Consider the following 16,323-nt stretch of genomic DNA (forward strand, 5'->3'; position numbering starts at 1 on the left):
TAGCCCCCCGGTCGCTGCAACTAGAGGAAGCCCGCACACAGCACCCAAGACCCAATGCAGCCAAAAATTAATTAATTTCTAAAAACAGTGGCGTGTACTCAAATCTTACCTGAGACCACTCCATGGCAATCCACTTGGGACAGTCGAACAGATTGCAGGTTTGCATAACCTTGGGTTTAGGCGCATACATGCACTTCCATTCTTCCACTTGCAGTATCTCTCCATGCATGGACTCCTCCACACACACGAAGCTCCGTCTTTGAATCCCACCTCCACAGGACACCGAACACGCAGTCCAAGGATTATGTTCCCAGCTCAAAAGCAAACAAACAAAAACACATTATTTATTTGTTGCCTGTTTCAAGTTTGCAAAGTTGATTGCAAAAAGTACAGCCTTGGGATAACAGTTGTGGTTCGGTTGACAGAGCACAGAATTGGAACCTTAAGACTTTAATCTTAACTGCTACACACAATCTGCAGTCACGAGGTACTTAACTCCTTTGACCCGAAGGTTATTGTCAAATGGGAGTAAGACACCTGCCCTCGTGTATTACCACAACAGGGCCATTGTGAGAATCAAATAAATTAAACTATAGGGTGTGAAAGCATCTTCAAACAGTCCCTAAACTATAAAACACCAATGGACAACATTACTAGGGAATCATAGAATCTCAAAGTCAGAAAGAACCATCCTAGTCATCTAGGTATAAAAGGGAATGCAAATTTCTGATCAATTGCAATGCTTGAGGTCCCTCTATAATACCCAGTTATCAAGATACGTTTGACATCTCCAGTGACAGAAAACATCACCCTCTGAGCCAGCCTATTCCATATAATTCATAGAAAGATCTTTCTTATGGACTTGAAGTCTGTGTTCCCTTATCTCTCTGTGAAAGGTCTAATAACTGCCCTTCTTACATTTTAGTCTATTGCTACAGATACTACAGTTCCTTGCAAATTACTTAGAGCATATTACAGAAAGAAAAAGGAAACCTGTAACTCACCGAGGGAGAGGTTGGAAGTGGTCATAGGGCATGATCTCTTTAAATCCATCGCTACAAATGAAATCATTGTGAGAATATAATTTCTAATCAATTAACATATTTATTAATTTGACTAGTACAGGTGTGACATCCCAAAAGACAGAGCTCTTTCAAATTAAAAACTAAATATGCCGAGTGTTATGAACCATTTCCCCCAAAATTCAGCCACGATCTCCTTAATTTTTAGGAAAATCTCTGAGACACAACATCCCAATTCTATATGAAAATGTAGAAAATGGAACTAGTAATATGTAGTCATCAAAGGCAAGAGTTTCTCTTAGTTTAGATAAATCTATTTATTACCCTTTTATCATCTTAGCAGGTTAGTCTGATAAAATATATTAATGATATTAACACACTGTCATATTAGCAGGATCTTTAGAAAACCATTTTGTTTCACAGAATTTGCCTTTTGAAAAGGCCTCTATCAATAATTACATACACCTGGGATTACAGGACATGCACAGCTTCGTGATAGGAAATGAAATCCACTGAGAATGCTTCCTTTCCCACTTGCACACTTTTGCCTTAGCCAGCTGGCAGATAAGTGGGGGATTCTGGGACTTGACAGTATGCTGTTATGTTAAGATACTGTAGTAAAGCCAGGAAACTTCCCCAGGCAATCCAATCATCAGGTACTAAATTATGCAGCAGGATAGTTTATGCATAGCTTTACTGCTCTGGCATTAAAACTCTTCACTGCCTTGCACCATGCATTATTTATACTGAATTTAATGTGTACACTTCAAAAGTCAAAACGTGGTGATTGGTGACCCAGTTTAAAAAGCTAAGATGGTGGGCTTCCCTGGTGGCGCAGTGGTTGGGAGTCCGCCTGCCAGTGCAGGGGACACGGGTTCATGCCCCAGTCTGGGAAGATCCCGCATGCCGCGGAACGGCTGGACCCGTGAGCCATGGCCGCTGGGCCTGCGCGTCCGGAGCCTGTGCTCCGCAACGGGGGAGGCCACAACAGCGAGAGGCCTGTGTACCACAAAAAAAAAAAAAAAAAAAAAAAGCTAAAATGGTGAGTTACTAATATTTACGGCTGGCAAATGGACTAGACACTGTACTTGGATGAAGAGAATGTTCATGCTGTATGTGTAGGAGATGCTCAAAGAGGTTCATTATAAACAGTCAAAGATCACAGCACATGGACACATAGCCCGCTAGAGAGAACTAGACTGAGTAAGCTGATGAGCCTAATTCCTACTGACCACGGTTATAAATGTGAATACAGGTACCTGCCACCAGTGTACGTTCAAGGTCACGCAATGGCAATGTGTTGCCTGGCAAGGGTGGATCAGTCACAGCTGCAGCTGATTTGTTTCTTTTTAAAGGAAAAAGGGTATGGGCAGTTATGCAAACCTTGATGGGCAAGGATCCATGCTGCATTCCTTCAGTTTTGGTTTTGGTTTCACATTCTCAGGGTAGTAATGGCAATAATGGTCAGGAACCACCCTCTTCAACCGGATATCCACACATTCAGCAGAATTGAGCTGATACCCTAAAGCAGCAGAACAAGAAAGTCTGAAGATCGCATCCATTTGGGGTTTACTTGGCAAAGTTATCACTTGCCACACACTTTTTTATTCCTCTTTAAGAAACGTAACTCAGTGGTTCTCAACCCTGGGTGTATAACAGAACCACTTGGGAGGCTTTAATAGACACCAATGCCCAGGTCCCTTCCTGGTCCAATTAAATCAGAAGCACTGCAGCCAAGAACAATTAAATCAGAAGCACTGCAGCCAAGAAATCAGCATTTCCACTGGTCAAAGTGGAAGGAGTGGGTGCTTTCTGTTGCCATGATTGCGTTGCCATGATTGCGTTGAGACCAAAGAAATAACGTTGTTCCTTTATTCCCAGGCTGTGGGGTAGTAGAAGCAGCAGACGCCCACTGCTTAACCCCAAGGGGGTAAGGCTCTTTAGCCAAAGCACCTATGGAGAGCTAACAATTGGATTGAGTGCTATTTTCAGTTTCCCGAACTACTTTAGGTTTAGAGTTGTTGTGGGGAACGAATAAGGTCATGTGTGTCAAAGCTTTGTTAAAAATGTAAATCTCTAGACAAATGCTAGGTGATATGGTGCAGCAGCAGCAAAAAAAAAAAAAAAAAAAAAAAGACTTTTTAAAAAAGACTCTCAAGATCCTTTTGTAGTTCATAAGTGTGATGATTGGGTGTTCACGCGCTTGTGTGACATGTGCCTCCTTCTAACCTTGTTACGCCTGTGGCACATTACCCGTCTGACGTGAAAAAAAATAAATAAATAAATAAATAAAATAAAAAAGACTCTCAGGTTCTTCTAAGTTGACTAATATGTGTGGCCAAGATTGAGAATGACTACTTGAACTGATTAGTTATAAGTACTCCTAGCACTTATAACTAAAAGTTACAATAGACGCCTTTGAAACTGTTTGAAGCTCAGGTACAGAAGATAGTTATCCATTGTCACGTCTCCTCATCCTGGCACTGTGCAAGGTTCTCTTGTTTCCGTATACTTTCTCTTCTCCCACCACCACTCCCATTACAATCCCCCAGAGACACCTATTTATTGTTTATATGTCCTTAAATATACATCTGTCTTATGGAATTTTGTTTTGTGTGTATCTGTTTTGACTAAATTAATGATACTGTGTTTTAAGACCTGTTCTGTTTTCTACTTTTCTCACTCAACATTACATTTCTGAGAACTACCCTTGTACTGTTGCTTCTTTCTTCTGTAAAATATTCCATTGCTGGTATATTTTACTTATTTCCTGTCCTGGGGTACCTAGGGGTACCTCTGATGCCAATAAACTTTCTAACTGGGAAAATAAGCATTGTCTATACAGAGAGGAACAAAACCCTCCCCGCCTACATCTCCCTCTGTCTCATAAGCCTTCAAAGAAGAAGGAATGGAGACTTATTCCTGATTCTATTAAATTCAATTTGTATAGTCTCTGAGGAAAGTGAACATTCCACAAGCTATAAACTTAAAAAACAACTCACAAAATGATGCTTCTAACCTCCTGAAAGATTTGATTCCAAGTTTCCTGTCACTACATAAGTGTCATGTTAAGTTTTTAAAAAAGTAATTTTTCAAAACCAGAATGAGCTCTTCACCAAAAAAAAAAAAAAAACCACACAAGAAAAACAAACAAACCCCAAAGTTAAGTTCTCAGCCTCAGCCAACTGGTCTAAAGTTCTAAAAATACATTTAAAGGTCCGACTGCTGAGAGGAATCTGGTTTTATAAACCAATAGACAGCTTTCTACAAGTCAAGGTTTAAATGAAAGCTGAGTGTAGAAGGACAGACTGGTATGCGTTATAAAAAGCAAGGTCAAAACCACAGGAACGAAAATCCAAATGGAGTCAATAAAATATTACTTGGGTGCCAATATCTGCCAGAAAGTCTGCAATATCAGATGACAGTGGCAATCTTGGTACTTTCTCCAAACTAATCTCAAGTATCCCACATAGATGATTGCAGACAAGACCAGGAAAGTCCATCCAAATACCTTGGAGACCAGCGAGCTAATTTTCCTGATTACACCAAAAACCCTGAAATGCCATTTAACACAAATCATGTAGATTTGATTACTAACATAATTAAATTTTGGTAATGCTTTCCTTGTGGGTTTTATGTGTATGTTTTTATTTTTCCCCAAGACAATAACAGAATGAGATTACAGCTCCTTGAGTTAAAGAAAAAAATCTTTGGTCTAAATGGAAACATATTTCTAGGAGGAGACAAGGAGCATACAGGTGTTTATAATTTGGAGAGAGACAATTAATTTTCCTCTTTAATTTTGTAGCAGTACAGAGATAGCTAAAAGAGAAAGAAATAAGGCAGACTGCCTTCCTACATTATGAACAAATGTATTGAAATTCTGCCGGTGTACAGAAAGTGGAAGGATATTGGGAGACCCCTAAAAGGAGCCTAAAATGTCCCTTCTGTCCTTACAGCCAATGCTATCTTTGGTGGACAGTCACACAGCCAGGTGCTTCCAATGTAGGTTCCAGCAGGACTGATCGTGTCTTTCCTTGGGCACCAGCTATGAGAAACATCTATTCTCCTCCCAAGAATTGAATCAACTGAACTAATAAGCTTAGTCCCATTATACATGTCCCTCCCAGAATGGAAAGCTTCTCTTTTAACTTAGGTGTCCAAATGAGAACGTCTCTCTGTGTGTGAGAGCTAGGGAATAAATTAAAAAGAAAGAGATATTTGTTTTGCTGATGGGTAAGAATTAAAAATCCCCCCTATCTCTTGGCTTTTATTTTGGAGTCCATGAGAGACATGCAAACATGTTTCCAGCTCTTTGCCCAAAGTAAAGGGTGTTTTCTAAATCCAGTTTTCACCTATGTTCAAGAATAAAACAAACGCACATTCATTAAAACCCCTGCATTCCAGGCCACTGAGTAAGATGCTGTGTGGTTACACATCTCTAATTACCATGCTAATTTTTTTTAACATCTTTATTGGAGTATAATTGCTTTACAATGTTGTGTTAGTTTCTGCTGGATAACAAAGTGAGTCAGCCATATGTATACATATATCCTCATATCCCCTCCCTCTTGCGTCTCCCTCCCTCCCACCCTCCCTATCCCACCCCTCTAGGTGGTCACAAAGCACGGAGCTGATCTCCCTGTGCTATGCGGCTGCTTCCCACTAGCTATCTATTTTACATTTGGTAGTACCACGCTAACTTTAAAGTCAGCTTCAAAAAAGCAAACGTGTCATTTCTAACTCTGAGCTCTAAATATTCATGAACAAAGTCTGTGCCTCACCTCCTCCACATGTCACAGTGCAGGGAAAGAAGTCAGTTTGTCTCCACTGATGACTGATTGGCTGGTAAAAGAAGAACTGGACCACGCTGTCCTTGGCCGCAGTGTACCTGGTCTGGACAGAGACAACTTTGATAACATATTCGCATGCAAGGAGCTAGTGCCTTTAACATCTTTCAACATCAGGTGAACACAAGTCACCTACGTAGACAAACACGTCTATCACAATAAACTCTGGTACATGAAGATTCCCAGAATTTTAAGATGTTACAGCATTTCGATTAGATTTGTCACAGATGGGATCTCAGAAGATCTCTGACCAAGCTCCTCGGAGTCATTTTTCCAGATAATTCTATGCCTGTGAATGAGTTCACAAACATGTAGGTGTATTTTTAGTTTATTTATTTAAGTTTTATTTTTCTTCCCGATACATTTGATTTTAATTTCCATGAGAACAGGAAATGAGACAGGAAATGTAATCTGGGTTTGCTTACAACATGGCACAAACTGCGATTCTTACATTTATAATAACAATATCTTTAAGCATCTTTAAGCAGATCCTTCTGAAAGCACAACTATAGAAACTCAAATGTGCACAAATCCATGGTGTTTGCATAGAAGCCTTCCAGTATCTAATTAAAATAGAGGAGGGGCACCACTGAGAGTGAGCAAGCAGTTATAGACGGAGGTAAGTTTACTTTCAGGATATTTTACTCAGGCAGCAAGTCCTCTCCCTACTTTTTTTTTCCTTCCCTCGTGATTGAACAAATGAATGAATTGAGGAAAAGTCCCAGAACACAACACAAAGAGAAAAAGAGAGGGAAAACAAAGGTTAAGCTGTGGGAGATAGATCCAGAAATGCCAGCATCACATGGAGTTCAAGAGAAAGAATAGAAAAAATAATGAAAAGGTGATATTTGATTACATCATTGTTGAGAATTTCCTAGACCTTAAGAAAAACAGAAGTACTCAGTCTAAAAATATTCATAAAGTTCTGAGCAGACATTGTAAAGAATACAACAACAAGGACAAAGAGAAATTCTGAAAGTTATCAGAAAGAAAAAAAATGATTCCCTACAAAGGAGTGAGAATCAGAATGGCATCAGATTTCTCACAGGCAATAATGGATGCAAGAAAACAAAAGCATACCTTCAAAGTGATGAGGGACAATAATTTTTAATCTAGAATTCTACAACCAAATTATTCATTGCTAATCAACTGTCAACTTATAAACAATCTATGATCAAATTATCAATCAGTAATCAGTGAAATAAAGTTTTTCTCAGACACAAAATGACAGAAACTTTACCACTCAGAAACTCTCACTAGGAAAAAAAAAAAAACTATGAAAGGATATACTGAAAAAGAAGTAATATAAATCCACAAGAAAGTAGTGAGATGTAAGAAGCAGTAATGATGAAATAAATCAGTAAAGTTTATTAGTAAATCTAAATAAGGGTTGACCAAAAAAGAAAACTTTGATGTATTTAATTATAAAACGGTAAAAAGAAATTATACAATTATAAAATGGTGAAAAATTCCAGACACAAGATGTGTGTGGAGGGAGGGAGGGGCAGGGTTACAGTGATGGGATGAGGATAGCACAGAAAAGACTTCTAAGTAGTTTTGCTTCTGGCTACGGAAGAACGGTTTGTTTCTGATGAATCCTCCCACTGAGAATAAGTAAAAATGCTGCATAAAATACTTTTTAATGTATTTGAAGGCATCAGAAAACTACCATAGTAGTGAGGATGTGCAGGGCCAATATCACAGACACAAAGGAAGCCCAGACGTGTGAGCATAACATTTGGTACCACCTTTAGTACCACCTTTCTGCTCAAGACATTTTCTATTTTACAAGTGGTGACTGAGCAGCTGAGAAGCTGAGCAGGCCTGTCATCAGACTCAAGTGGCTGAGGCAGCAAAACCTGGAGCTCCAGGCCCGCCAAGGTGAGGAGTCTTGGTAAACAGCCCAGGCTCTCAGCTGGGACCCCAGAAAGCTGTATCCTAGGAATAAGAGTAGACTGGAAAGGACTTCCCTGGTGGCGCAGCAGTTAAGAATCTGCCTGCCAATGCAGGGGACACGGGTTCAAGCCCTGGTCTGGGAAGATCCCATTTGCCACGGAGCAACTAAGCCTGTATACCACAACTACTGAGCCTGTGCTCTAAAGCCCATGAGCCACAACTACTGAGCCCATGCACCACAACTACTGAAGGCCATGTGCTCTACGGCCCATGTGCAGCAACTACTGAGCCCACATGCTGCAACTACTGAAGCCTGCGTGCCTAGAGCCTGTGCTCCACCACAAGATAAGCTACTGCAGTGAGAAGCCCGCACACTGCAACGAAGAGTAGCCCCCACTCACCACAACTAGAGAAAGGCCGCGTGCAGCAACGAAGACCCAACGCAGCCAAAAAAAAATACTGGAAATATTCCAGTTTTCAAAGGGAATGATGCCCAGATTCAAATTATTTCAGTCCCATGGATGAAGGTGATTAGCTGCTAACCTGTCTTCTAGAAGCAATAATTAATCCAGTCTCAAATGCTATCTATAATCTTTCCTCTACTATATGCAGCAAAACTTTAACCCTAGATATACAACAAAGATAAAATTTAACACCAACCGAAAAGGTGAGCAAATAGACATATAATCAGAAAAATAGGAAATCCAGATATGGGCATTAACTGATAGAAACTTAAAAATGTAAGTATACCACTACCATTTCCTATAACTCTGGCCTTGGCTTCATGTCTTGTTTCCCGGCTTGAGGGCCTAGCAACACCTCATTCTATTCCCATGGTCAAAAAACATGTGTTAGCACATAGCTTTCGCCTCAGGCTCTGTTTTTAAGAACACTTAGACAAAGATACTGTGACTAAATGACAAGATGGAGAATTTCACCAGAAACAAAGAAACTGTAACAAAAATAAAATGTGATTGTACAAATAAAAAGCAAAATAATTTAAATAATTCTCTCAATGAGTAGACTTAGTAGACTAGACTGGGGTTCAGCAAATATTATCTTAAAGAACCGGATAGTAAAAGTGAGTTTTCAGGCCATGTTATCTCAGTTGCAATTATTCAACTTTGCTGGTGTAATGCAAAAGCAGCCACAAGTAATATATAAATAAATGGGGGTAGCTGTGAACTTCATTTACAAAGACAGTTGGTCAGCTTGCTGGTCATAATCTGCTGACTTCTGGATTATATACACCTATTCAGAGAATTAGCAAACTGACAGATAAAAAGAAAATGGAAATTAGACATTTGAGAAAAAGGTATAATTGTAGTCCCAGAAAAAGAGAACAAAGAGAATAAGATAGAAGCTATATCTGAAGAGGTAATAAATGAGAAAATCTTCCAAAACTGATGATGGATATCAAGCTACAGATTCATGAAGCACCAGGAACCTCAAGCAGAAGAAAGTTATTAATTATATCAGAGTCAAATTGATGAAAATCAAAAACAAAGAGAAAACACTTGAAAGCAGGCAAAGAAAAAAGACACATTACCTTCTAAGGAACAAAAATAAGACTGACAGCTGAATTCTCAACAGAATAAATGGAAGCCAGAAGACAATGAGACAATACCTTCAAAGTGCTGAAAGAAAATAGTTTCACAATGATAAAGAGGTCAAGTCATTAGAAGAGGTAATGATTCTAAATGTGAGTGTACCTAACCACCTAGCCTCAAAATATATAATTCAAAAATTGACAAGAAACAGAAAAAATATAGACAAATGCATAGTCATAGTGATAGTTTTACCAGGTGGTAACTAACAGAATAAGCAGACAAAAATCAGTAAGGTTATAATTTTGCATAAAACCATTAATAAATATGACCTAATTGACATATGTAGAACATTGTGTCCAACATCAGAAGACTACATATCATAGTCTTCCAAAATTTGCTACATTCTGAGCCACAATTAAGTTTTAACAAATTTCAAAACATTAAAATAATATAACATTATTTGACTATAGTAGAATTAAGGTATAAAATGATGAGATTACTTAAAAATTCCCACATACTTGGATGCTACACTTCTAAATATTCTATAAGTCACTATATCACTATATCATATATATCACTATGGAAATTACAATGCAACTTAACTGAATGATGAAGAAAAAGATTTCACATCAAACTTTGTGGAACAAAATCTAAAGCATACTTTGAGAGAAATTTATAGAGTTAAAAGCATATGTTATGGAAAAACTGGATGAAAATCACTGATCTAAACAGCCATCCCCAAAAGTTAGAAAAGGACTTCCCTGGTGGTGCAGTGGTTAAGAATCCACCTGCCAATGCAGGGGATTGGCATTGGCAATGCCAATGTTAGATCGCTGGTCCAGGCAGATCCCACATACCACGGAGCAACTAAGCCCATGCGCCACAACTACTGAGTGTGCACTCTAGAGCCTGCAAGCCACAACTACTGGGCCTCCCTGCCACAACTACTGAAGCATGTGCACCTAGAGCCCATGCTCCACAACAAGAGAAGCCACCGCAATGAGAAGCCCACGCACTGCAATGAAGAGTAGCCCCCACTCGCCGCAACTAGAGAAAGCCCGGGTGCAGCAATGAAGACCCCATGCAGCCAAAAATAAATAAATAAGTAAATAAATTTATATAAAAAAAGGTTAGAAGAAGAATAACATATTGAATCTGGAGAAAGTAGAGAGATGGTAACAATAAAGATAAGAGCAAACATTAATGATATGAGAATGAAACTACTTTAAAGTGGTTTATAAAGCTAAAAGGTGTTTCTGTGAAAAGTCTCATAAAACTGATAGACCTCCAACATGACTGATTAAGGAAAAAAAAGAATAGGGACAAATAATCAAAATTAGGAATGAGAAAGAAGACTCGCTACAGATTCTCCACACAATGAAGAAATAAGACAATACTATAAAAAAATCTATGCCAATAACTTTCAAAAAGCTAGTTGAAATAGACAAATTCTTTGAAACAAAACTGACACATAAGGGAATAAAACATCTGACTAGTCAAGTAATAGCAATCTCACACAAACTGTTACAGAAAATAAGAACAGAGGAAATACTTCTCAACTTCTTTTATAAACCTAGTGTAAAATTAATACCAAGACCCAAAAAAGACACTACAGGAAAAAAACAACCCCAAAAACAAAAACCTCTCCTGGAAACAAATACCGAAAAAGAATCATAAATAAAATAATTTAAAATCATTGGGAAAGGGAACAACAGAGGTTCAAGATGGCAGAGTAGAAGGACGTGTGCTAACTCCCTCTTGCGAGAGCATCAGAATCACAACTAACTGCTGAACAGTCATCGATAGGAAGACACTGGAACTCACCAAAAAAGATACCCCACATCCAAAGACAAAGGAGAAGAAACAGTGAGATGGTAGGAGGGGCACAATCACAATAAAATCAAATCCCATAACCACTGGGTGGGTGACTCACAAACTGGAGAACACTTATACCACAGAAGTCCACCCACTGGAGTGAAGGTTCTGAGCCCCACGTCAGGCTTCCCAACCTGGGGGTCCAGCAATGGGAGGAGGAATTCCCAGAGAATCAGACTGTGAAGGCTAGTGGGATTTAAGTGCAGGACTTCGACAGGACTGGGGGAAACAGAGACTCCACTCTTGGAGGGCACACACAAAGTAGTGTACACATCAGGACCCAGGTAGAAGGAGCAGTGACCCCATAGGAAACTGAACCAAACCTACCTGCTAGTGTTGGAGGTTCTCCTGCAGAGGCAGGGTGTGGCTGTGGCTCACCTCGGAACAAGAACACTGGCAGCAGAAGTTCTGTGAAGTACTCCTTGGTGTGAGCCCTCCCAGAGTCCACCATTGGTCACACCAAAGAGCTGTAGCCTCCAGTGCTGGGTCACCTCAGGCCAAACAACCAACAGGGAGGAAACCCAGCCCCACCCATCAGCAGACAAGTGGATTACAGTTTTACTGAGCTCTGCTCACCAGAGCAACACCCAGCTCTACCCACCACCAGTCCCTCCCATCAGGAAGGTTGCATAAGCCTCTTAGATAGCCTCATCCACCAGAGGGCAGACAGCAGAAACAAGAACTACAAGCCTGCAGCCTGTAAACGAAAACCACATTCACAGAAAGGCAGACAAAATGAAAAGGCAGAGGACTACGTACCAGATGAAGGAACAAGATAAAATCCCAGAAAAACAACTAAATCAAGTGGAGATAGGCAACCTTCCAGAAAAAGAATTCAGAATAATGATAGTGAAGATGATCCAGGACCTCGGAAAAAGAATGGAGGCAAAGATCGAGAAGATGCAAGAAATATTTAACAAAGACCTAGAAGAATTAAAGAACAAACAAACAGAGATGAACAATACAATAACTGAAATGAAAACTACACTAGAAGGAATCAATAGCAGAATAACTGAGGCAGAAGAACGGATAAGTGACCTGGAAGACAGAATGGTGGAAATCACTGCCACAGAACAGAATAAAGAAAAAAGAATGAAAAGAAATGAAGACAGCCTAAGAGACTTCTGGGACAACATTAAATGTACCAACATTCACATTATAGGGGTCCCAGAAGGAGAAGAGAGAGAAAGGATCCTAGAAAATATTTGAAGAGATTACAGTCGAAAATTCCCTAATATGGGAAAGGAAATAGCCACCCAAGTCCAAGAAGCATAGAGAGTCCCAGGCAGGACAAACCCAAGGAGAAACATGCCAAGACACATAGTAATCAAAATTGGCAAAAATTAAAGACAAAGAAAAATTATTAAAAGCAGCAAGGGGAAAATGACAAATAACATGCAAGGGAACTTGCATAAGGTTAACAGCTGATTTCTCAGCGGAAACTCAACAAGCCAGAAGGGAGTGGCATGATATATTAAAGTGATGAACGGAAGAACCTACAACCAAGATTACTCTGTCTGGCAAGGATCTCATTCAGATTCGATGGAGAAATCAAAAAAGCTTTACAGACAAGCAAAAGCTAAGAGAATTCAGCACCACCAAACCAGCTCTACAACAAATGCTAAAGGAACGTCTCTTAAGTGGGAAACACAAGAGAAGAAAAGGATCTACAAAAAGAAACCCAAACCAATTAAGAAAATGGTAATAGGAACATACATATCAATAATTACCTTAAATGTGAATGGATTAAGTGCTCCAACCAAGAGACACAGGTTTGCTGCACAGATACGTAAGAAAGACCCACATATATGTTGTCTACAAGAGACCCATGTCAGACCTACAGACACATACAGGCTGAAAGTGAGGGGATGGAAAAAGATATTCCCTGAAAATGGAAGTCAAAAGAAAGCTGGAGTAGCAATACTCATATCAGATAAAATAGACTTTAAAATAAAGAATCTTGGGCTTCCCTGGTGGTGCAGTGGTTGAGAGTCCGCCTGCCGATGCAGGGGACACGGGTTCGTGCCCCGGTCCAGGAAGATCCCACATGCCGCGGAGCAGCTGGGCCTCTGAGCCATGGCTGCTGAGCCTGGGCATCCGGAGCCTGTCCTCCACAATGGGAGAGGCCACAATGGTGAGAGGCCTGCGTACCACAAAAAAAATAAATAAATAAAAATAAAAAATAAAAATAAAGAATGTTACAAGAGACAAGGAAGGACATTACATAATGATCAAGGGATCAATCCAAGAAGAAGATATATTATAAAATTACAGTTTAATTTAGATTATAAATTATACTTATATATAATTATATTATAAAAATATATTATAAAATTATAAATATATATGCACCCAACATAGGAGCACCTCAATACATAAGGCAAATGCTAACAGCTATAAAAGAGGAAATCAACAGTAACACAATAATAGTGGGGGGCTTTAACACCTCACTTACATCAATGGACAGATCATCCAGACAGAAAATTAATAAGGAAACAAAAGCTTTAAATGACACAATAGACCAGACAGATTTAATTGATATTTATAGGACATTCCATCCAAAAACAGCAGATTACACTTTCCTCTCAAATGCACACAGAACATCCTCCAGTACAGACCACATCTTGGGTCACAAATCAAGCCTCAGTAAATTTAAGAAAATTGAAATCATATCAAGCATCTTTTCCAACCACAATGCTATGAGATTAGAAATCTATTACAGGGAAAAAAAAGTAAAGTAAAAAACACAAACACACGGAGGCTAAACAAAACGTTACTAAATAACCAAGAGATCACTGAAGAAATCAAAGAGGAAATCAAAAAATACCTAAAGACAAATGACAATGAGAACACGATGATCCAAAACCTATAGGATGCAGCAAAAGCAGTTCTAAGAGGGAAGTTTATAGCAATACAATCTTACCTTAAGAAAAAAGAGACATCTCAAATAAACAATCTTACCTTACACCTAAAGTAACTTGAGAAAGAAGAACAAACAAAACCCAAAGTTAGCAGAAGAAAAGAAATCAAAAAGATCAGAGCAGAAATAAATGAAATAGAAACAAAGAAAACAATAGCAAAGATCAATAAAACTAAAAGCTGACTCCTTGAGAAGATAAACAAAATTGATAAACCTTTAGCCAGACTCATCAATAAAAAGAGGGAGAGGACTAAAATCAATAAAATTAGAAATGAAAAAGGAGAAGTTACAACAGACACCACAGAAATACAAAGCATCATAAAAGACTACTATAAGCAACTCTATGCCAATTAAATGGACAACCTGGAAGAAATGGACAAATTCTTAGAAAGGTATAACCTTCCAAGACTGAACCAAGAAGAAATAGAAAATATGAACAGACCAATCACAAGTAATGAAATTAAACTGTGATTAAAAATCTTCCAAAAAACAGAAGTCCAGGGCCAGAGGGCTTCACAGGTGTATTCTAATGAACATTTAGAGAAGAGTTAACACCCATCCCTCTCAAACTCTTTCAAAAAACTGCAGAGGAAGGAACACTCCCAAACTCATTCAACGAGGCCACCATCACCCTGATACCAAAACCAGACAGAGATACTACAAAAAAAGAAAATTACAGACCAATATCACTGATGAATATAGATGCAAAAATCCTCAACAAAATACTAGCAAACAGAATCCAACAACACATTAAAAGGATCATACATCATGATCAAGTGGGATTTATCCCAGGGATGCAAGGATTCTTCGATATATGCAAAACAATCAATGTGATACACCATATTAACAAATTGAAAAATAAAAACCATATGATCATCTCAATAGATGCAGAAAAAGCTTTTGACAAAAAGTTTTGACAAAACACCCATTTAGGATAAAAACTCTCCAGAAAGTGGGCATAGAGGGAACCTACCTACCTCAACATAATAAAGGCCATATATGACAAACCCAGAGCAAACATCATTCTCAATGGTGAAAAACTGAAAGCATTTCCTCTAGACCAGGAACAAGACAAGGATGTCCACTCTCACCACTCTTATGCAACATAGCTTTGGAAGTCCTAGCCACAGCAGTCAGAGAAGAAAAAGAAATAAAAGAAATACAAATTAGAAAAGAAGAAGTAAAACAGTCACTGTTTGCAGATGATATGCTACTATACATAGAGAATCCTAAAGATGCCACCAGAAAACTACTAGAGCTAATCAATGAATTTGGTAAAGTTTCAGGATACAAAATTAATGCACAGAAATCTCTTGCATTCCTATACACTAACAAAGAAAGATCAGAAAGAGAAATGAAGGAAACAATCCCATTCGCCATTGCAACAAAAAGAATAAAATACCTAGGAATAAACCTACCTAAGGAGGTAAAAGACCTGTATTCAGAAAACTATAAGACACTGATGAAAGAAATCAAAGATGACACAAAAACAGATGGAGAGATATAACATGTTCTTGGACTGGAAGAATCAATATTGTGAAAATGACTACACTACCCAAAGCAATCTACAGCTTCACTGCAATCCCTATCCAATTACCCATGGCATTTTTCACAGAACCAGAACAAAAAATCTTAAAATTTGTATGGAGACACAAAAGACCCCGAATAGCCAAAGCAATCTTGAGGGGAGAAAACAGAGCTGGAGGAATCAGGCTCCCTGACTTCAGACTATACTACAAAGTGACACTCATCAAAACAATATGGTACTGGCACAAAAACAGAAATATAGATTAATGGAACAGGGTAGAAAGCCCAGAGATAAACCCACCCACCTATGGTCAACTAATCTATAACAAAAGAGGCAAGGATATACAGTGGAGAAAAGACAGTCTCTTCAATAGGTGGTGCTGGAAAAACTGGACTGCTATTTGTAAAAGAATGTAATTAGAACACTCCCTAACACTATACACAAAAATAAACTCAAAATAGATTAGAGGCCTAAATGTAAGACCGGACACTATAAAACTCTTAGAGGAAAACATAGGAAGAACACTCTTTGACATAAATCACAGCAAGATCTTTTTTGACCCACCTCCTAGAGTAATGGAAATAAAAGCAAAAATAAACAAATGGGACCTAATGAAACTTCAAAGCTTTTGCACAGTAATGGAAACCATAAACAAGACGAAAAGACAACCCTTAGCATGGGA

The 16,323-nt window shown here is 38.7% G+C and overlaps 1 protein-coding gene across 1 annotated transcript in view; it reads right to left on the reverse strand.

Annotated features, from left to right (window-relative positions):
- ADAMTSL3 (ADAMTS like 3) overlaps positions 1-16,323 on the reverse strand; it is a 367,745-nt gene that overhangs the window by 147,029 nt on the left and 204,393 nt on the right. Inside the window, 4 exon segments of the mRNA XM_081230123.1 lie at positions 110-314; positions 1,005-1,055; positions 2,406-2,544; positions 5,807-5,918. Coding sequence (XP_081086249.1) covers positions 110-314; positions 1,005-1,055; positions 2,406-2,544; positions 5,807-5,918 — 507 coding nt within the window.

The sequence above is a fragment of the Mesoplodon bidens genome (assembly GCF_964165515.1).
Source record: "Mesoplodon bidens genome assembly, chromosome: 3".
Taxonomy (NCBI): domain Eukaryota; kingdom Metazoa; phylum Chordata; class Mammalia; order Artiodactyla; family Ziphiidae; genus Mesoplodon; species Mesoplodon bidens.